Below are 21,006 nucleotides of genomic sequence, written 5' to 3'. Positions count from 1 at the left end.
CGAGTTTCCCTGCAGGCACTCACTCATTGTTTACCTCCTTTCCTGCACACAGCTGACAGCCCAAGAGGTTTTTGGCTTTTATTCTCATGAGTAAGCAAATTGACTCTTCACAAGTTCACAGCTATGGAAAAAATAAGGCAAGAGAGCAGTGCAAGCTTCCTTCACATTTTTGTTTGTTTTGGCTCACGATGACATTACTGTGGCAAGGAATTGAAGCAACAACTATTCAAGAATACAGGTTTAACTAATGGCCCCATGTAGTTCCATCACTGTAGCCCTCCACGACTGGACACATGCTCCAGGAAAGCGATGGCCTTCTAAGTGTTTACCTGACAAAGTCATATTTTAATTCACTCTAAAACAATATTGGGTGCCAGTAGTTGATGTCGCAGCTGTGCTATTTGTTGAGGCCCGGGTATTTCCAGAGAGAACCCACATGGCTTACGCAGCGGTTGATTGAAACAGAAAGAAAGCCAGCAAACAGTGAAAGATAACTTCAAGAGCTCCACTGACCACTGATTTCATTTGACAGGCATTATTCGAACAGATATGGGATGTCGGACCAGGGCTGGGCAATATGGGGGAATGGTAGTTAATATCATATCATCAATTTTAATTAATTCGTTTGGGTGTGTCAAATCTCATATCGGACATGCAACATTAATAAATAGCATTTCCCTAAAAACTGAATAAAAGCTAAATTAAAGGAGATCTGACAAAAAAAAAAAAAAATCTGTGTTCTGACCGTTAAATAGATTTTTTCAATAATAAGGCATTTTTGAAAGTTTGGAATACTTTCCTGTTAAGTGTTTTGAAACTGCACTAGAATTGGTTATGCTTTTTAAGCAGATTTTTGGGGGATAAATTCTCTGTCATTTCTTGTTTTTTTTTTTTTTTTTAAGATAATTTTTTGGCTAATATTAAAGCTGTTTCTGAATGCTGCATTCAACACTTACAAACATTCAAGCAAAGAAATCCTATACTTGTTTAATGTCTGGAATATTTTCAGGCTATCTTTAGCTGTTATTAACCATTACTGTCATGTGTGTGTGTGTGTGTGTGTGTCGCCATCTCCCAAAATGTTGTTAAAAGAAATTTCAGAAGAAAAATAAAATACTACCGTAAATCAACAAGGGGAGCTACCATATAATGATCCTTGCTGGGTATAAATGATGAACATAGTTGATTAGAAAAATAAAAAGTAAGGCAGTTATACAAAGATATTGCCCAGCCCTTTTCCAGTCTTTTGTTTGCCATATCACATCACATTTTCTTTCAGGTTGTGGAAAAAAAAAAGAAAATGGGATTTTCCCCAAATCACTCCTCGTGCCAGCCTGGTTGTTTTTGTGCCACCTGGAACAGGGATCAGCCCTTGTGTGCAGGAGTATCTGTCCCCCTCAGGGGCTCGCCTCGGCCGCTGCCCCGAGTGAAAGAAAGGCGGCAGACGACGGTCTTTGTCTCTGACTGTGAGAGACGCTCGGACTTCCTGACGTCAGTGTGCTGGATGACAGAGACGAAGAAACAGACGCTGCTTGTGGTGCCTGATACCTGTTAAATTTTCAAAAAAAGGTGCAATGCATTATTCATTCAACCATATTTTCTCTAATCGTGATCATGACCTCAATTCTTGTTGATAGTTATTTTTTTAAGGTTTCGCTACTTATAATCTCTTTATCTTACATCTGTTAAGACTTTAATTTCCTGTTGAAGTAAATCAATATCACTGTGAAGTAGGGATACAATTTCCTCTGTCTGGAAAAGGCAGAGGAACTTACTTTCCATTACTTTCAGACAGAAGAGAGGTTATTATTTTTACGATAAACAAATTCAAACCTAATTAGATAAGAATAATAAGAATAAGAACAACTTTATTTATCCCGAAGGAAATTGTTGTGCCAGAGTTTCAAGTAAAACATAACAATAATAGATAACAGTAGGGAGGAGGGAGAGTAAGAAATACGAATAAAATATAAAGTGTCAAAGTTAAGGCTATAAAGTGTTGTAAAGAATAATGTTTTCTCTTCATGGAATACCATGGTGAGTATCTTTCTGAAAATGCATTTAAATGAGCCCCGCTCAACCTTTACTAACTACTGTACATCTGCGGCTACAATCATGTCAGACTTCCAGCTTCCTAAACGTCCTTCTCACCAGGATTGTGACTTCCTGACGCGCGATGCGGAGCGGGTCCTCTGTCTGGCGAACACATCAAGTAGAGGCTCCGGCATCAGTCTTGGAGAGAAGGCTCTCTCCAGGTGGGCTCCATTAAGGTTCAAGGTGAACATGGTGGGTGGAGACATGTCTAACTCCAACAGCATGATATTTTCAGCCTGTAATGACAGATTATGTAATGTTTCTGTTTTTGCAGTTATGAAAGCAAAAATACACATGTAAAAGTAACATTGTGTCAAAAGGTTCCTGTTCTCTGCTTTGACATTTTTACACGCTTATTTCGCTTGATCTCTGATGGTTGGTCTTAAAACAAACACAGCTCTTTCTCCAAATGATGTTAAACCCCTTGCCTCAAATCAGCTGTATCATGCATCACTAACGGCTTTTTATTGTGAAAAAAAATCAGGGGCAATTAACTGTTTTCTAATATTGACAAAGGATGATAAAGTAATATCGATCCAAGGAAAAACCCAGAGTCAAGCAGTGGTGGTTAAATCATGACTGCTGTGTTTTTTTGCGAAATGCATTGATGTGAATATACAACAAATTCTAAGTTGGCTTTCAGTTGTTACACAATATCAAGTATGGATGTGTTCTAACTGGTACAGGCAGATTATGTTTGGGGTTTATCTTCCTCCAAAGGTACAAGTATTCCTACTCATTTCTACTGACTGAAAGCCAGCCATTGTTTGACAGATTTATCTGAATAATTTACAGCGTGTCTGATTTAGCACTTGCAGCAAAAGATGCACAATGGCTGTATATTATGTACAGTTAACATCAACAATAGTGTTTTTACCGAGATGAATAAATACCTCATCATAGATATGAATACATATTTTTGAAAATATAAATGTAAACATGGCATTTGCAGTTATTAAAATTACAGAATTTCATGCAAAATTTTCTGTTGATATATAGACCCGTTGTAATATATTTTTTTTCCCGTTCGTCTTCATGTACAAAATACAAATAATTAAATCATATAAAACACAATTCACCATTGCTGACCAACCGTCCTCATGAATGACCAGGCACCGACCTGATATCTAGATGGATCCCCGGTTGCTGTGGCAACAGCCATCTGAGCATATTGGCTGATTGGCCTCTTGTATCCCACCGCAGAGAGAGGTCTTCTCTTGACCCGGATGGGAACACTTGGGAAATGAGTTGGGATAAAAGAGTGATGAAAAATCACGATCTGTGATTAAATCAGTCTCATCCTACCCTCTGACATATAACTGTCTCATTTCAGAAAAATACCAAGCGGAGAGAGCATTTATCATTTAAATGGCAAAATGATGAATTTCACCTCCAGCTTATGAGAGTGAATTACAGCCACTGTCATGTGATAACAGATTTTTGCATGACACTGAAATTATGTTTGGTAACAAATAAAAATATTTTAACAATGCTCACACACACTAAACGTGCACCTTAGCTAACTGCAATAGGAAAAAAAAAAACATGCTTAATACCAATTCAAGTTAGCCTGCGAGCAGCAAGTAAAGGTAAAGTAGAATGTGTTGTATATAAATCCTTTATTTAGATTTTGAACTGTTGTAAACATGTTTTTTTCTTGCACATTTTTCTCTTGTTGAGAAATAATGCTTTTCTCTCACTACAAGCACATATCGCTTGCATCGTTCATCGTGCTATCCTTGCTTGTGTATCTGTCTTGTAAAGGTCACAATGAAAATAAAAGACGGGTATATTCATTTACTCTTTGGCATTCCGTCGCACACAACATAGAATTAAATTACGGCCTCAGTCCACCACCATAATTATCTGCTGAACTATAAGAATATCCTCAAAGGGTAAATAATGGGATTGATAGCGACAGGACAAAATACATGATGACACCACATTTAGAGCATCTTCTTCACAGCCCAAATAAACAGAACTGAAAAAGTAAAGACAAAAACCCAGACTACAATAACATCTATGCACAAAAATAATGCAGAGAAAGCTGTCACATCCTCTTCCTGTGGGATTATAATAATATAGAATATGGCAGGACTGCGAAATGACCTCACTGACCTCTCTGGTGGAAGCACTGGCCGGAGTCGCCACTGATCCTCTTCGCTGTCAAAGTGCAGTCTATTCATTATTTTGTTCTTTTCCTCGGGAGGAATGAAATTCTCAATCAGGAGATATCTAGAATGTACATTGGAATAGCAGGTGTGTTAGAAGCGCAAGATCCTGCAGGACAAATATTCAACATCAGACTTTATTGAGGCCCTGCAGTTCAACTATTTCCTAAATAATGACATCTCTTTCTATTGAACTATTATTTTTAACTTGTTTTTTTTGGTGTGAAACATGTACTCACTTGTACTTGAGTTCTCTGGTGAGCTCGTTCTGTGTCTGTTCCAGCTCCTGTCTGGTATTAACATGTTCATCTATGACATCTGTGATCTCTGCCTTCACCAGCTGCAGCTTGGAGTACAACTGCACACAACGCGGACACACACTGAGTACCGCTGTCGCAGCCGGGATCCTCAGTTTGGTAAATAAAAAACGAAACGGTTCAATATTGAATACTGAACCCCTAATTTCCTAATTTAAGATAATTTTCCAGGACTTCTCCAGGATGTTTTTTTCTCTATATTTCAAGTGTGGAGAGCAAGGCTACAGGTCAAAACCTCAGACTGGAACTGCATAGTCAGATAAAAAGATTTTCACTTTGTTAAATACTGATCCTGACTGAACTGATTTTCATTGTCGACATCATAAGGATAGCATTAAGCGTGCTTTTTTCACTTGAATTGCATATTACTAGAAACCACTACTTTATTGTCTTGAGGTGAGAAAGTGTGGCTCCACTACAAGAAGCGGGAAAACATTTTAGTAATTTTTCATTACAATGCCTATTTCCAACGCCATGATTTCCCCTTCTAAAATCCATGTTAACTGTTTATTTTTAATTTTTTTTCCAGGACACACGTGAATCCTGATCATCCCAGAGTGAGGTAACAAGGAATAAGACTTCTGCAAAAACACTTTCTCAGAAAAGGGTCGTTTATTTCAAAAGGAAAAACGAAGTCTGTCAAGCTGAGTATTAAATTTTGGAAAACCCTACCAATATTTGGGAAAAAAAAAATTCAAGATTCTCCTATAAATGAAATCCCTTGGATGACTTGAATACAATGTATCTGTCTTGCTTATGTGGTGGTGTAAATAAACAGAAAAAGCAAAATAAAAATAAACCACTATTGTGGATTTTGTGCCATCTTGCTCCAACCCAAAGAGGCCAAAAAAAGCTGACATGTGGGAAAGCAGCCTTTCTGATGGAGGTAATTCTCTGATTGAATAACACTGAAGACATTAAAATAATTGATTGGGTTACAGTGGTACCGGGAGGCGTCAGTGGGTGAGTCACCTTACCCTCCTCAGTTTCTTTGTCTTCAGCTCCACCTCCTGCTGCAGGGAGGAGAACGTATCCTTCATCTCCAGCGTCTCCTCATCCTGCAGCATCATCTGCTGCTGAATCTCTCTCTCTCGCCGGATCTGCACAATCACAAAAGACGCGTTCTGAAAAAAAAAAAAAAAACAAAAAAAAAACAACGCCCTCCAAAACCCATCAGGGGGCAGTAGCACGGCTGCACATGAAAAGCTGGGGTGGGGCAGGTGGTGACCCCCTCCTCCCCCCCCCCCCGCCTCCGACCCCTGGGTCGCAGCATAAATGCTTAAGTAGCCAGAATTACAAAAGGTTGAAGTTGAAAACCAGATATTTCAGAAAGCCTACAGCAATTCCCTGCTGAGGGATGGAGTGTAGCGCCCCCTACTGGAGGCGGTGTGGTCTGACAGGAGGCCTTTCACATTTCTGGGTGTGTCCCGAGTATGATTTTTGAGCGCGTGCAAGAGATTTTAAATCACATTAAGTCGCATTCGAGCGAAGCAACTCATCTTAGCAACATATCTTGATTGATCTTAGGAGATAACGAACATCATGTGCCGATCGATCCCGTATTGATTCTGCACCTCCCAGATCAGGGCTTGACGAACCGCGGTCCCCCCCTGCTTCCAGTCTCAAAGGGCTCCTTTCAATGCGCGTCAATGTTTTTGTTTGCATAATTTCATTTCCTGGTCTTTTTCTTGCCTTTGCTAACTCATTGCTTAAAAAATGTCATCTCTGACTTTTCCTTTTTTTTTTTTCTTTTCAAGCCAATATTCAGTATTCTCTATTACGGCATCACCGATGTGAACCTTATGTATAGAATTTTAAGGAATTTTTTTTCACCTGTGAGTTCTCTTTGTGCTAGTGCTTTCCAGAACCGCTCAATGTATGGAAACCCCAGTTAATGTCCTGCAGGGTGCACTTTCACACCTCAAGTTAATTTCAAACTTTTCCTGAGCCGCTATTACAGAAATAAATCATCTGCAAGCCTCCGTTTGGGAATATCTCCGAAATCCTGCTGGTAAATATCTTGCCATCCAGCTCAGATAAATTCCAAATTTCAAACAGCATACGATGGATTGTGGCGGAAGACAGTGCAGTCGTGCAGAGGCGGGATCCTGAAAGCGGCGGCGGCGATATTTATAGTCATGCAGCCTCTTCTCTCCTCAAACCTCTGGACTCGGTTTATCATCCTGCCCTCCGTTTTATTACCGCAGAGAAGGTTGGTCCGTCGCCGTCTCCCTCAGAAGAGACGTGACCAGCATTAGTATTTGTTTTCTTTGCAGGTAAACGCCCGTCTAATATCTGCTCTGTCCGGGTCACTCAACTCAGGTCTCGCCGTCATGGCCGCCACCTGGAATTTGAAGTCCGTGCTCTGTTAATCATGTTAATCACAAATCCGTTTTTTTTTTGTTTTCTTTTGTCTGACGATTGAAACTCCTGCGATTTCCTCTCGAAGGCGGCCCGCTTATTTCTTGTTCTCGTGTACATCGGGGCCTGTCTGGAATATGCGCATGATTATTACCTGCTCTGCGATCTCCTGCCGCTTCAGCTCCAGCATCTTCTGCTGCTCGTTTGTGTGATCGATGATGGTCTTTCCCCCCACCAGCAGTTTGCTCTCCATGGCCTGCGAACGAAAACACGCGGTGAATTCGTCACTCGAGCGTATTCGTCGTTCCGTCAGAAACCGCTTTTCTTTTTCGGTCACCTTGTACTTCTCCATGATCTTCTCCAGGGCGTCCTGATCCCACTGCAAGTCCTCCACGCTGATTCGCTTCTCATTCAGGTGCTTCAGCTTCTCGCTGCTCCCCTGGAAGGCCTGCGCCTTCGGGACCGCGTCCTCGTCTTTCGCGGCCGGCGCCTCTTCGGCGGCCTTCTGCACGTCCGCGTCCCTCTCCTGGAAGATCTCCTCGTCCACGCCGGCCATGCTCTTGCTCAGCCTCTTGCTGTTCCTTCTCCTCCTCCTCTCCTTCGCCAGCGTGCGTTCCTCCAGCTGGGCCTTCAGCCGGGCGATTTCTTCCTGGAACTCCCGCAGCAGAGCCGCTTTGGGATCCTCGTTGATCCGAGGCTTGTTCTTGATCTTCTTGGCCCTGCTGGCGTATCGCAGCGTGGCCAGGGTTTCCTCGTGGTTCTTGTGCGACGGCCCCACCGTGGCGATCATGACCGTCTTGGCGTTCCCGCCCAGCGAGTCCTGAAGCAGACGGGTCAGTTTGGAGTCCCTGTACGGGACGTGGGTGCTCTTCCCGTCGGCCAGGGCCGAGATGACGTTCCCCAGGGCGGAGAGGGACAGGTTGATCTTGGCCGCTTCCTTCAGACGCCTCCCTTTGGCGCCCGTCTTGCTCTGGCGCTCGCTCCCGGCCAGGTCCACCATGTTGAGCTTTCCCACCCGGATGTGGTCCCCGCCGTCGGGCGTCTCCTCGCTGCACTCCACCGTGATGACGAAAATGGCGTGGGAGCGGGAGCTGCGCTCGTTCATGTTGGTGAAGCCCACCGACCTGGACTGGTCGCCGAGGTTCATCACGTGCTCGATCTCCGTGACGTTCTTGGTGACCACGGAGGACAGGTCTTTGACGTAGACGCCCAGCTCCTGGTTCTCCTTGAGCTCCAGCTTCTTGTTGTTGTCCTTGCACAGCAGGTCTCTGATCTCCTCCTGGTAGATCTCCAAATACGACGACCGCACCAGGAATTTCTGATTCTGAGTTCTGGAAATGTGCGTGAAAATGTGCTGGAATGAGTTGGGGATGACCCCTCTCTTCTCCGGATCACCGGAGACCCCCAGCATGGTGTGCGTTTTACCTGTCCCCGTCTGTCCGTAGGCGAATATGGTCCCGTTAAAGCCCCGCAGCACCGACTCCACCAGCGGTCTCACCGCGTCGTCGTACACGTCGCTTTGTCTGGAGTCCCACCCGTGGACCGAGTCGAAGGTGAAGACCTTCATGGGCTCATCAGGTGGCGCCTTCGGGTTCCTGACGGTGATCCGCCCTAGTTTGTCATCGATCTCCAGGATGTTTTCGCACTCCGCAGCCGCCTCCCTCCGGTTGAACGGCCGACAGCGGGCCACCACCCGCACCGCCTCGCCGAGCTTGGCTTTGGACATCCTGCGTCCTCTCTCGAAAGCTGATGGAGGAGCGGGAGCAGGTGTCGGTCCCGCAGATGTTCACGGGCGGTGCCTCCCGGTTTCACGCGTGTTCTTGATCGTCGGCGTCGTCGGCGGCGTCACTCCCCCCTCCTCCCTCTTCCCCCCCTCTTCTCGGCGTGACCTCATCGGACGGAGACGCTCACGTCCTCCCTTCTCTTCTCCTCCGCATCCCTCCGAGAGAGGAAGCGTCACAAGGATGCTGAGGGCGGAAGAGGAAAAAAAAAAAGAAAAAGAAGCCGGTACACACCCTGCCGAGCCGCGGACAATGGGCGGAGATCACGTGATCCGCGCGGCCAATCAGAGTCCGGCGGATTTCGTGCGGGAACGGGATACTTTTAATATTAGGGAATAATTAACGTCTAATTAACCCACTTTTCACACACACACACACACACACACACACACATACAGCACTATATGTGTGACATTTTGTATCGGCTACAGGCCTTTGTTTTTCCCCGACACAGAATAACATGTTTTAATGACATCACATATCCCATGTGTTATTTTCGTGCTAAAAGCGTCCATGACTTTTCACATTTTTTTATACTTTGTGTTTTTTTTTTCTCTCTCCGTAACATTTGACATTGACGCACTTTTAGTACTATTCTTTCATTTTATGTATTTTTGTTTGTATAAAAAATCGCTTGTAATGTATTATAAGCGATTGGATTTATCACGTATCTTGGATTTATCACGTATTACCTATTTTTTTGTCTCCTATCTGTATATCACTCGAAATTATTGACATCCTATACCATGTCCGTCTTGTCTATTTATCAATTATTTCTGCACCTGCTGCGTTTTTGCAACTCTGGTGAGATGCTAAACTGCATTTTGTGGCCCTGTGCTTGAACATATGTGATGATAATAAAGTTCAATCTAATGTCCAGTTCAAGATGATAAAGTTACTTTTTATTCATGACAGAAATGCAGTCTAAGTATTTCTGATTGGAATAAAAGTCCATCAAAACTGTTCAAAAATCACTCATTTCACAATAGTGAACTGTTTGGAGGGTCCATACACTTGTGTTATATAACTTTTCAATTTTTTTGACCTAAGATGAATCAAACTCCAGGGATATCTTCAAAAAGCAAGACCTAAAAAAAAAAAAGTTTGATTGCAGAACATTTTATTAAGGCTCTATGTTTACATCAGTCCAAAAAAGGCCATTTTAAAATATACAAAAAACAAAACAGGATGGTAGTCGACATTCAGCAGTGTTGATGATTTTTAATTCTTTGCCTGTACAGAGTTTTTACATCATCAATGTTTTTCAACAGCCAGCCCCCATATATTCCTCTTTCTATACATCAGCAAGTAAAATCATAAAGTAAAAAACCTCCAATCGTATCTGGCGGCGTTATCTCCTGCTTTGTGACGTACTGCTAAATGTTAGGCACATTGTAGTGGCGGGCTGGAGTTCGGTTAAGTGCTATTGGTAGAATGCTGCCGGTGTGGGTCACTTGTGAAATTTCTTGCTGGGGTCGCTGGCGTGATCCAGTAAGAGCTGGCATGGCGTGAAGTGGTTCCCGTAGACGGCCTCGTATCCCCTCATCTTCTCAACCAGCTTGTCAGCGCCGAAGGAGTCCACGAAACGGAAAGGACCTGGAGGCGGTGAAGAGAGATGCCATAAAAAAACAAAGAAAAACAAAACATGCATTGTTTATTAATTTTCCGGGACTTGTCGTTTTTATTTTTAATCGTGCTCTGACCAATACAGCAACACTTGTTTTTGCGCACCACTGCTCAATACTACAGTCTGTTTGACTTTGTTTTCTGCTGAAGACCAAACACCTATAGTCTATTAATGTTAGCGGTGTTCATTAACTTGTCTGGTCCCTGATATATAAACCAAGGGAGGTAACTTTATGTAATAAAGGTATTTGAGGACCTTGACTTTTTCCTAGTCCTCCGTAATGTCCGTAATTTACACCCGACACAAGCGGGTCAGTTGACCATGACTGAGTTTGACCTCTGACCTCCAAGACAAGGGGGGAATCCCAGCCCGAAGACCGCTCCGATGTCGCCTTCCAAAGGATTGTTCAGAATGCCCTCTTGCAAACAAAGCACCGCCTCATTGACGAATCGAGAAATGAGCCGGTACTGGATGTCAGAGTCTGAGGATCTGTGGAGATATTAACCAGTCAGAGCAAGAAAAGACTGAATTACAAACACCTTGATGTGTTGACACTCAATGTTGTGAATAAATAAAAAAAGCAAGTACGATTGGTTTCGACCACTTGGGAAAGCAGACAGACGTCAAATTTCCTGAATATCAACCATAAGCCTTCACTTTGCCAGATGCTACATGTTTGGAGGTTCCTACTACATCACTTTCCAGGCCCTTTTAGATACCAATCCCTGTTGAAGTGCTGAGCGGCAGCCAGTGTTTACACACGCTTCAGGTAAGAATCCTTCTGAACAGACGATCCGTTTAGAATTACTCTGCTCTATAACGGCGTGCAAATAAGAATACCGGGCAATATTTACAGCTGAGTGATTCTACTTCTAGGAAAATGATAATGGTGAAAACTATTTTGCTGCATTGCAATACTTTCCAGGTTATTTTGTTTCAAGAGTTTTAAACAGTATGATCGAAATAAATAAATACATATTAATGCACAATAAGGGGTGTTGAAAAGGGCAGCATGTGTAGGATAGATGCAGAATTGTATATTATGCCTTTTTATTTCTCATTTTCAATGTAATTCCAATGACAGGAAAATTGTCCCACTCCTCTGCAGATTTTTGACGGCACTTGGGAAGCAAGTACAAACTGACTTCACAAAACAGAAAAGGTGAATGAATTACAGAATTTTTACTTCACTGGACACTCACACAGCAGGGTTGGGTGTCAGCTTATATTTCTCAAGGATTTCTTCAACTTCTGGGTTGATGTCTCTGACTTTCAGTCCTGGCTGGTAGATATAGCAGCCCTTCCCTGACTTGCGGCCTTAAAGACAAGGAGAGAGAAAGCAAAGTTATCACCAGCGAAAGATCGCCCCAGTCCTTCGTCGTGACAACCCGCACCTTTGATTCCCATGTCCACCATCGTCTTCAGGACCTCCACGTTCCCGCCGCCGAACCGAGAGCCAAAAGCCTTGCCCAGGTCTTCAGCCACGTGAGCGGCGACGTCAATGCCGACTTCATCGATGAGCGTGGCGGCGCCCACGGGGAAACCGAAGCTCGTCGTCAGAGAGTCTAGCTTCTTGGGATCTGCGCCTTCCTGCAGGAACATGGAGGACAAATCCAGAGTTTAGTTCAGCTCCGAAAATATTTATTTCTCCAGGGAGATATGATGATCTGGTTTTATATCACTTGGTTCGACAGCCTTCATAACTGACATACAGTTTTTGACATGCTTTTATACTGTTCTTCGAGCCGCCCTTAAATGTCAATCACTTTTTGATCGCATGCATTCTCGCTGCATTCTATCACAACAATGAGCAAAACAATATTTTAAATCAACACTGCGGCACAAAATCTAGTTAATTAAAACGTTGTTTCACCAGTGTCATCAATATTTAAAAAATCTGACAAATTGCTTTGTTACCAGTTTCATGATGACTGCTGATTTTTCTTGCCAAATTTGAGGGTAATACTTGCTAAAATTTCAGATGAATCATGCTGACTTTTGAGGAATTTTTGGCAAATTTTCAAGGAGAGGTCAGGCTTATTTTCTGACATTTTTTACAATTTATTGTCGGCTCACTTCTTTTATAACGTTTGTGACTTCCTGAAGGAGTCCGGGTGCTTTACAGCGGCACTTGGACTGACCTGAAATACTCGAACTGCCTCGGCCAACATGGGAGCTAAGCACCTGGTGGTGTAGAATCCGGGCCCATCCTGCCAAGAAAGGTGAGACATGTACCAAACTATTGAAATCCGTGACGTGATTTAACACTTTGACTGAATCCACACCAAGGTTTGACAAAAGGATCTTTCTCTGCAGCAGCCGGAAGAAGAAAAGTGAAACCTCACCCCGACGACGATGATGACTTTGCCCTGCTTCAGGCCCACCGCCACGGCCGAGGCCGTCGTGTCCTTTGAGGTCTGATCGGTGGTTATAATCTCCAAGAGCTGCATCTTGTCCACCGGAGAGAAGTAGTGCATTCCGATCACCTGACGCCACGGAGACGGAGATCAGACGCAAGTGACGAAGCAGAATTTCAAGATTAGATGTACAAAGCTCAAATTGCTTGAGTCCAATTGTGGTTTGTTTTTATTTTAAATCAAATTCGGGTACTTGATAGAATAGGCCGCCTTATCTCCTTCCAAGAGGTGTCGGTTACTGAATATGGAGATATTGTACTTTAAAGTAATTTTACACACCTATTTATGATGTGCTGTTTATTAACAGTAATGTGTGCGCTTTGGTTGCATGTAAACACAATCAGCAATCTAGATCTGATGTTTTAAATCGACAATCCCCCAAAAAAAAAAAAAAAATGTTTGTGAATTTCCTACCTACTTTCAAGGACATTTCTTTCCAATTTCAAGAAGTTTAATCTTGAACTTTAGGAGATTTTTGCAGGATTTTAAGATGTGAGAATTTGCCAATTTACAAATGAATTTTTATGATGATTTTGACTACGTCAGATTGTACAACTGAAGTTCAAGTGCAAACCTTGTCTGGCCTCTTGCTGGCAGCAGCGATATCCTTGATGGGCAGAGCGGATGTGTTGCTGGCGAATATGCAGTGAGGAGGAACCACCTGCTCACAGACATTTGTCTGATCAGAGCTCAAAGAAACAGATCAATACGTACCTTCACAACACAGCTGTCCTTAACTTTAATTACACGCATATAAAAGACCTCTGACCGATGTTATAACACGGTAAGTGGTTCTGTGTGTGTGTGCGTGTGTGTGTGTGGTGTACTTACGGCCTCCACCTCCTTCAGGACTGCATGCTTGATGTTGATATCTTCAAACACTGCCTCAATGACCATGTCTGCCTTCTCGAAGCCGCTGTAATCCAGCTGGCCCGTCAAGTTGGACAGGATGGTGTCTCGCTCAAACGATGTGATGCTCTTCTTTTTGGTCTTGTCGTTCAGCCTTGAAAGTTTCATGTCAATGGATCAATACAATATGGTCGTATCTACTGCTGTGTAAAACGCATATTTTAAACAAGATGATAAACCAACCCCTTGTAAACCTGCTGCTGACCCCGGCCCAGCCCTTCCGTCGTGGTGTCCTTCAAAACTGTGTGGACACCTTTGTCCACGGTCACCTGGGCGATTCCTGCTCCCATCAGGCCTGCTCCCAAAATACCAAGGGTCCTAGTGGCGCACACACACGCGCACACACACACACACACACAACAGAAATTTTGCAGGTGTCTTGAGGTATCAGTCAAGAAACTTAGAAATGAATGCTCCAGTTTCAATATATTCAGTTATTTTTACTGTTATAATATTCCAATCTGTATGACATGTGTAATTGTCCTGCATTGGACAAAACTTTTATTTGCAAACAGGCCATTAACTTACTTCACTTCTTTTAGAGGAGTACCAAAACGGTTCTTCTTGCACGCAACTTGTCCATGATAAAGACCGATGAGGGCAGCCGATTCTGAGGTTCTCGCCAGCTGACCGAAATTCTATGGCAAACAAGATATGATATGCTGTTCATAAATATTGCATAAGTAAAATACTTAACTGCTCATGCTGTTTTTCATCGTTTGACGACGGTTCGGCTGGCGGGTGGAATTGGCGCAAAAATGATGACGTTTGATAACAATTACAAGCCGGTTATCACCTCCCTCTTATCATTTTACACAGAAAACATCTGGCCCCAACCAGCTAGTCATTAATTTCTCCACTACTCCCATTAGACACAGAATGGTGGAAAATTCACAGTTCCTTTGAGGCACAAGGTGCCAGATAAATGAAGGATTGGTGAACAGAAAGCTGGGATGAGATCCTCAGTGTGTAGGCAGGACTCAAGCAAGTCTCAGAGATCCTCACAGAATCACTGCATGGACAGGAAAACATCACCACGAGTGAGGTTTCCGACTGATTCACTTCGATTTGCTCGTGCCCTCTCACCCACACACACACACACACACATACACACACACCTACACACATCCGCTCATGAGGCATTTGAAACGCAGTCCATCTCAGACTTGGGAGACAGATTCAGACGCTTTTGGTGATTCATTCGATTCAAGAGAACGCCAGTGTTTTTTTTGTTTTTTTTTTAATGCAAATAATCTTCATATCAAGCAAATGCCTGGGTTGTCAAGTAAAATGTTATGGTGCAACCACATATCGCTTTATACAAGCAGTGCTTACCTGACTCTCTGCCAGATAGCCAGCAACAGGACCTTGCTCAATTCCAGTCTTCACACACTAAAAGTTAATGCAGTAAATCAACAATTAATTTGAATTGGATGTTAAAAAAAACAAAATACAAATTTAATGTACTGGTAATTAAAATAAAAAATGAGAGACACTATTTGCTGTAAATGTTTGGAGATTAAACTGATAAAATTTGGATCCAATCAGTGATAAGACACTGTCAGATCATGGCAGGTGTTAAATGCATATTATAGGAGTGCATGTCCATTTCTTTCACATCCAATTAATTTCAAATCAAAATTCCTCAGACGCTTTTCTAACGGCGGGCTGATATTACACTTACCTCAATGATTTTCAGGGGTGCTGGATAAAGTCCCTTGCTCTGCTTCATGACTTTTCCTTTGACAGTTTTGTAAATTTGATTTCGTACCAGCTCAAAGCTCATCACATAGTCTTGAATTTCTAAGGGGAGAGAACATCTTCAATGTGTGGTGTACATTTATCTATTTCAGAATGAAAACAAAAAAAAAACAGGGAAAATCACTGTATTAATCATTACTGGGACTGACTCTGCATTGTGGTTTTCCCTTTGGTGAGAGGAATCCTCTTGCTGACAATTCCTTTCGCACATTCAATGGCAACTTCCTCGAGGTAGTCGATTGTTCTTTCCTCTGGGCTCTTCAGCCCGGGGCCTGAGATACAACCAGACGCCAGAATGAATGAATGAATGAATGAATCAGACCGGATTGATACATAAGCTCCCTAAAGAAGGATCACGCCAACGGAGGGTGATTCTTTACCGAGAGGGTCTACCAGTTGGTCTACAAGCCCCATCTTCTTGGCTTTATCTGCTCTGATATTTCTTCCAGTCAGCATCATGTCAAAGGCACTAGGGAGACCAACCTGCAGGGGATTCAAGTGCAAACACATGAACTGAACTATGCGTTTTAGAATCCAGTGTATCATGTTCTCAGAATAGATGTATTTTATTTAAATGTACATAACTTTCACAATTATGGACCAATTTCTATTCGATGCAGGAGGTGACAATCGTGGCCTATCAACTCTCATTATTAGAACCGGCTAATATTTTGGTGTGAGGGTTTATCAGGCGCTGACAGATCCATCGGCATCAGACTGTGTGTTTGGCCCATTTTAGAACCTTCCAGATCAATATTCCATCATAAAAAATCCAATCGGTTTGTTGTACATTCACTCCCAACGATCATCGAAATAGACAGACGTGTTATTCAGACATTGATAGCTGACACTCAAATCAAATGCAAACCATTTCTGTGTAGATTATGATGAATATTGTTTTGCAGTCTTGATTATCAAATTCCAATATGTTCCAAATTTCCTACAAGAATTCTGAAATGTTTTCTTTTGAAAACATCCTGTATGAGATATAACAAGTACTTCTTCCGCTTGAGTCAGGTCCTAATAATTACTTCTTCTACTTAAGTCAAGTGCAGATACACTCTGCCAAGTAGATTTATTCAATCTTCAGGCAGTTAAATGAGCGCGCCAGGTGAATTAATTTGTTTATTTTGGATTATAAATGTGTTCTTTAAAGTCTTGAAATAAATACAAGTTTACTCATCATAAAACCGGGCATTTCAGTTTAGCAATTACTGTTTTATAGCTGAGTCATGGTCCACAAAAGTTCAATTACGAGGTGTTTAGTTATATTCATTAATACAAAGGGACATGAAAAGTTTCATTTGATCCCACAAGAACCCTTTCCATTACAGCACTGCCAAAGTGAGGCTGTTTTCTGATGCTAACGGTTTCTTATGTGAATGTTTTCACCTGCTGCTTCCTAAAATCATCATGCACTGACCATTTTTGGGAGTCTCTGAGTCCCACCAGCTCCTGGCAAAAGACCCAGCATTACTTCTGGAGTGCCAAGGACTGTTTTCTTGCTCTTTGTGGCGACTCTGTACTGGCAAGCAATGGCGAACTGGAACATGTAAAGAGCATGTCAGAATGCATATGCATATCTGCTATCAAGTGCATCCCCGTCCAGGTTTTTGGTGTTAAAATAACTAATTTACCTCTAAGCCACCTCCCAGGCAGGACCCATTGATGGCAGCGACGACGGGCTTTGGAGATTTTTCGACCTTATCAAACATCTGCTGCCCACTCTGGGAAAGTTTGGTGACTTCCTCTGCACTGTTACAGGACTGAATCATACTGCGGAAATTAACAGGCAAACAAAAAGGAAATCAGTGAAAACGCAACCATTTTACAAGGGACTTTGTTTCAATCCAAGATCACAAGGTGCTTTTTGGAAAGTAATCAAGTAATTATGTAGTCGCACAACTTTGTTGCTAAATATCATGAGTGTCTCAACTGACCATACTATCAATGGATAAAGCTCTGTTGTTTCACGATGCCTAAATTAAATACAGGGGTTCTATGGAGAAAACATTGACATGATGTAAAGTAATAGTGTGGCATTGGCAAAAATAAAACTATCTTCAGCATAATGACATATTTAATTACCACCTCTCTGCTTGAATCAGTTGTAGCTTTTTTTTTAATCATTCCTCATTCGTCTATCTAAAATCTCCTGATATTCCAAAAAAGATCAAACGATTTTTAAGTTTTGAGATAACAGAAATGGTCATTTTCTTCTTCTCTTCCTCTCCTAACTTCTATTTTCTGATATCTCTCTATTAACATTCCAATTAGAACAGAGTTATAGTGATCCTTTTAATGAATTGAAAGAAAATAACAATGGCATACCTAATATATAATTCCTTAAATAGTTGTCAAAGTTAAGCATAAAATATCTGAAGTATTAAATGTCAGTGAGTCGTTTTTATATTTTGACAGAAATATGAAAGAAAGTATCATAGCATTATTGTGATAATAAATATCAAAAAATATGCTGAAAATTTCACAAAATTAAGAACAAAATAAAGGAAATTAACAATCAAAAACATAGGAAAACTAACAAAAAAACATAAATATGGGGGGAAAAGTCACTGTACTTTTTTGTCTCTCATTTCCAATAAATCTTTAAAATCAAGTATCGCCTAAATTAATTCTTTTATTCCAGAGTGGTTTCAGGCTAAGGATGCATTATTTGCGTATCTTGACCCGAAAGCACAACGTGCATCTTAAAAAACACCATAAGGCAAAGACTTACTTTATATCGGCTCCTGCAATAAAGCACCCCGGCTTCGACGAGATGAGGACAGCACTTTTCACTGCGTTATTGGCCCACACTTCATTCATTACCTCTTCCATTTCTTTTTGCATTTGGGTCGACAGTGTGTTAACCTGGTAGAAGGATTAATCCTGACAATCAGATTACAGATTCAGATATTAAACTCACCATTATAGTTAATTTTTAAATGATTTCACACCTTGGAATTTGGATCGTTGATCCTAACAACTGCAACGTCGTCCTTGACTTCATAGTTAACGTGGGTTCTGACTAACAAAGCACATCATATAGTAAGGAAAAAAATATAGTTTGAAAGCCAGGGTGAGTTTTTTATTTAATCTGAATTTTACAAAAATTACCTTGCATGGTGGCAGCAACTGAGAAGGTACGGAAATTAGCGCCTGCAAAAAGCGAAGTAACAATAAGCATCACATGATCCTGCAATAACAGCTGTTCCAAAATCCCAAACATATGTTTAGCTTGTAAAGTATCTTTATTTTTGTTTAGAAACACTGTAAAAGAATACACTTGAAGGAGACGTGAATACACGCCGACCTCAGATCGTCCGGGGCATAAAGTGTAACCCAGTGATAAAATGACCCTTCACCTACATTCCCCGCCTCCCGTCCAAATAGATACATGTCACTGGCTGCTACAACAATGGCGAATGAATTACAGACTTGAAAAAAATCTCTAAATTAAATATCTTCGAATAAACATCCATACGATAAACTTGTCAATTAAGGTGTTTGGCTAAAATCATTAGTTTTGGGGAGCGGCTATCCCCTGTCTCCGACAACGACTGGTGGATGAAAACTCGCTACAATAGTTAGCATCCGGCTAACATTTCTGGTTTCCCTGTGAACTTTCTGTGTTAGGAGCACTGCAAATAAAGTAAGTCTCCCGAAAACACACAACTCCTTGTGTTTTCATAGAATATCACACATTTTTTGGTAACTATCCTCGTAGCTGCTACTATGTAATAACACCAGTGGCTAACAAGCTGAACACGCTCGGTGAATTCTATATTCTCGCTTTCTATAAATTGTCACCTGTAAAATTATGTCACTTCTACCTGTTATCGCAGAATATTTCCTTGATGCCAGTTTTGAGAGAGCACCAAGAGCTCGGATACCAGCCATGTTGGGAATGGGGAACGGAGGTCAGGTCAGGCAGGGGCGGCGTGAAGTTTGCGAGCCGTCAAGCTAGCTGCTCTTCTCCTGCTTCTGGTTGGTGTTGTGGCATGTGCAGATCTTGCTCAGTGCTGCCATCTGCTGTCCTGGAGTGGAACTGCAAGTGGAACCCTTCTGCTCATGGTTCATCCATGACGGAGAGAGCAAATTTCCCCACGAGGGATTAATAAAGGATAAACTAATTGTTACTGTGAATAAAAAAATTAAACAAAAATAGGCAGGATGTGTGCACAAAGGAGCGTCTGAAGCTTTAAGTTCGGCACCGGGGTGGGACGAACTGGCGGCTGAAGGAGCCACCCATCAGCCACAGCTGGTCGTGCAGGGGGTGGGAAGGATTATCCAGGATCACTCCTGGTTTGTCCTTCACCCTCCCCACTGCCACCTCTTCTCTTTGGTCCAATTCCAGCATCCGTCTACCAATATATTCACTACCCCTCCTCTGTGCATGACCCATCTCAGTCTGGCTTCTCTGACCTTCTCTTCAAAACATCTACCATGTGGTATTCCTCTGATAAAAATAAGAATAAGAATAAGAACAACTTTATTTATCCCAAAGGAAATTGTTGTGCCAGAGTTACAAGAAAAATATAACAATAATAAATAACAATAGAACATTTTATAAAACAGTAAAAAAAAGGGGAGAATAAGAAATACAAATAAACTATAAAGGGTCTTGAGTACCAAGTGAAAGATAAGGAGTGCACAGGAGTATGAAAAAATATTGTACATGTAGCTGTTGTGAAATATTGCACAGTTATGAACATATATACAGATAAATTATTACAGTTTACAGTTAGTGGGTGAGATTTTTTTTTTTTTCTGATCCTATCCATCCTGGTCACTCCCAAAGAGAACCTCAACATCTTCATCTCTTCAACCTCAAGCTCTGCCTTCTGTATTTTGGTCATTGTCACTGTTTCTAGAGGATACAGTATCGCCTGTATGCAGTATGCAAAACACATGAAAGTAAAGTTACAGAGTGTGCAGTAATAGATAGATAGATAGATAGATAGATAGATAGATAGATAGATAGATAGATAGATAGATAGATAGATAGATAGATAGATAGATGGATGGATGGATGGATGGATGGATGGATGGATGGATGGATGGATGGATGGATGGATGGATGGATAGATAGATAGATAGATAGATAGATAGATAGATAGATAGATAGATAGATAGATAGATAGATAGATTTGCACATTATTGGGGTGGAGAAAGCATTATGGATTTTAGATGATCGATTTATGTTCATTCTTTTTGATAGTATTTTGGACAGACTGCACTGCGTGAGGATAAAAGATCTTTCAATCCTGTTAGTTATTACAAATGTAACTTCGATTAGGACTCTGTTATCCGGAATAACAGAAACAACACAAGAAGTTTAAATTGTATAAAAATTACTTTGCACCATCTTTATTTAGCCTACTAATAAAGTCATAAAGTGTTTGTCTGGACCAAATTTACCCCAAAAAATAAACTGACCTAGTTGGTGACTTTGGAAGTTTTTAAATAATAATAATAATAATAATCTCAGTCATTTGTAATATTTGATATTTGACAGACAGATGTATTGTCAAATGCTGTATCATCATAGGTGATGAATAGATTTGT

At 41.6% G+C, this 21,006-nt stretch overlaps 2 protein-coding genes across 3 annotated transcripts; both read right to left on the bottom strand.

Moving 5' to 3' along the window:
- Positions 1-66: 66 nt before the first annotated feature.
- LOC147237986 (kinesin-like protein KIF3B) lies at positions 67-8,969 on the bottom strand. 2 transcript variants are annotated; one of them, XM_086157052.1, is made up of 8 exons: positions 7,281-8,969; positions 7,098-7,199; positions 5,560-5,682; positions 4,505-4,623; positions 4,213-4,329; positions 3,215-3,329; positions 2,152-2,330; positions 67-1,548 (listed from the first exon to the last, which is right to left on the bottom strand). In XM_086157052.1, the coding sequence occupies exons 1-8, from the start codon at positions 8,667-8,669 to the stop codon at positions 1,398-1,400; spliced, it is 2,295 nt and encodes a 764-aa protein (XP_086013178.1). In that variant the 5' UTR covers positions 8,670-8,969; the 3' UTR covers positions 67-1,397. The 2 variants fall into 2 exon arrangements, with proteins under 2 accessions (XP_086013178.1, XP_086013170.1); XM_086157044.1 differs by having other exon boundaries at positions 7,098-8,963.
- An 858-nt stretch (positions 8,970-9,827) lies between these two features.
- Positions 9,828-19,417, bottom strand: hadhab (hydroxyacyl-CoA dehydrogenase trifunctional multienzyme complex subunit alpha b). The gene is made up of 20 exons (XM_086157084.1): positions 19,272-19,417; positions 18,556-18,597; positions 18,396-18,466; positions 18,176-18,309; positions 17,076-17,214; positions 16,862-16,981; positions 15,819-15,921; positions 15,588-15,710; positions 15,362-15,480; positions 15,013-15,069; positions 14,206-14,315; positions 13,861-13,995; positions 13,600-13,771; positions 13,343-13,429; positions 12,697-12,837; positions 12,493-12,561; positions 11,746-11,941; positions 11,554-11,668; positions 10,695-10,840; positions 9,828-10,320 (listed from the first exon to the last, which is right to left on the bottom strand). The coding sequence occupies exons 1-20, from the start codon at positions 19,336-19,338 to the stop codon at positions 10,175-10,177; spliced, it is 2,292 nt and encodes a 763-aa protein (XP_086013210.1). The 5' UTR covers positions 19,339-19,417; the 3' UTR covers positions 9,828-10,174.
- Positions 19,418-21,006: the final 1,589 nt, after the last annotated feature.

Source organism: Fistularia commersonii, chromosome 1 (genome assembly GCF_037954325.1).
Source record: "Fistularia commersonii isolate RoL2024-O1a breed Wild chromosome 1, RoL_Fcom_v1.0, whole genome shotgun sequence".
In the NCBI taxonomy this organism is placed as follows: Eukaryota; Metazoa; Chordata; class Actinopteri; order Syngnathiformes; family Fistulariidae; genus Fistularia; species Fistularia commersonii.
This window is presented reverse-complemented; position numbering and strand designations above follow the sequence as displayed.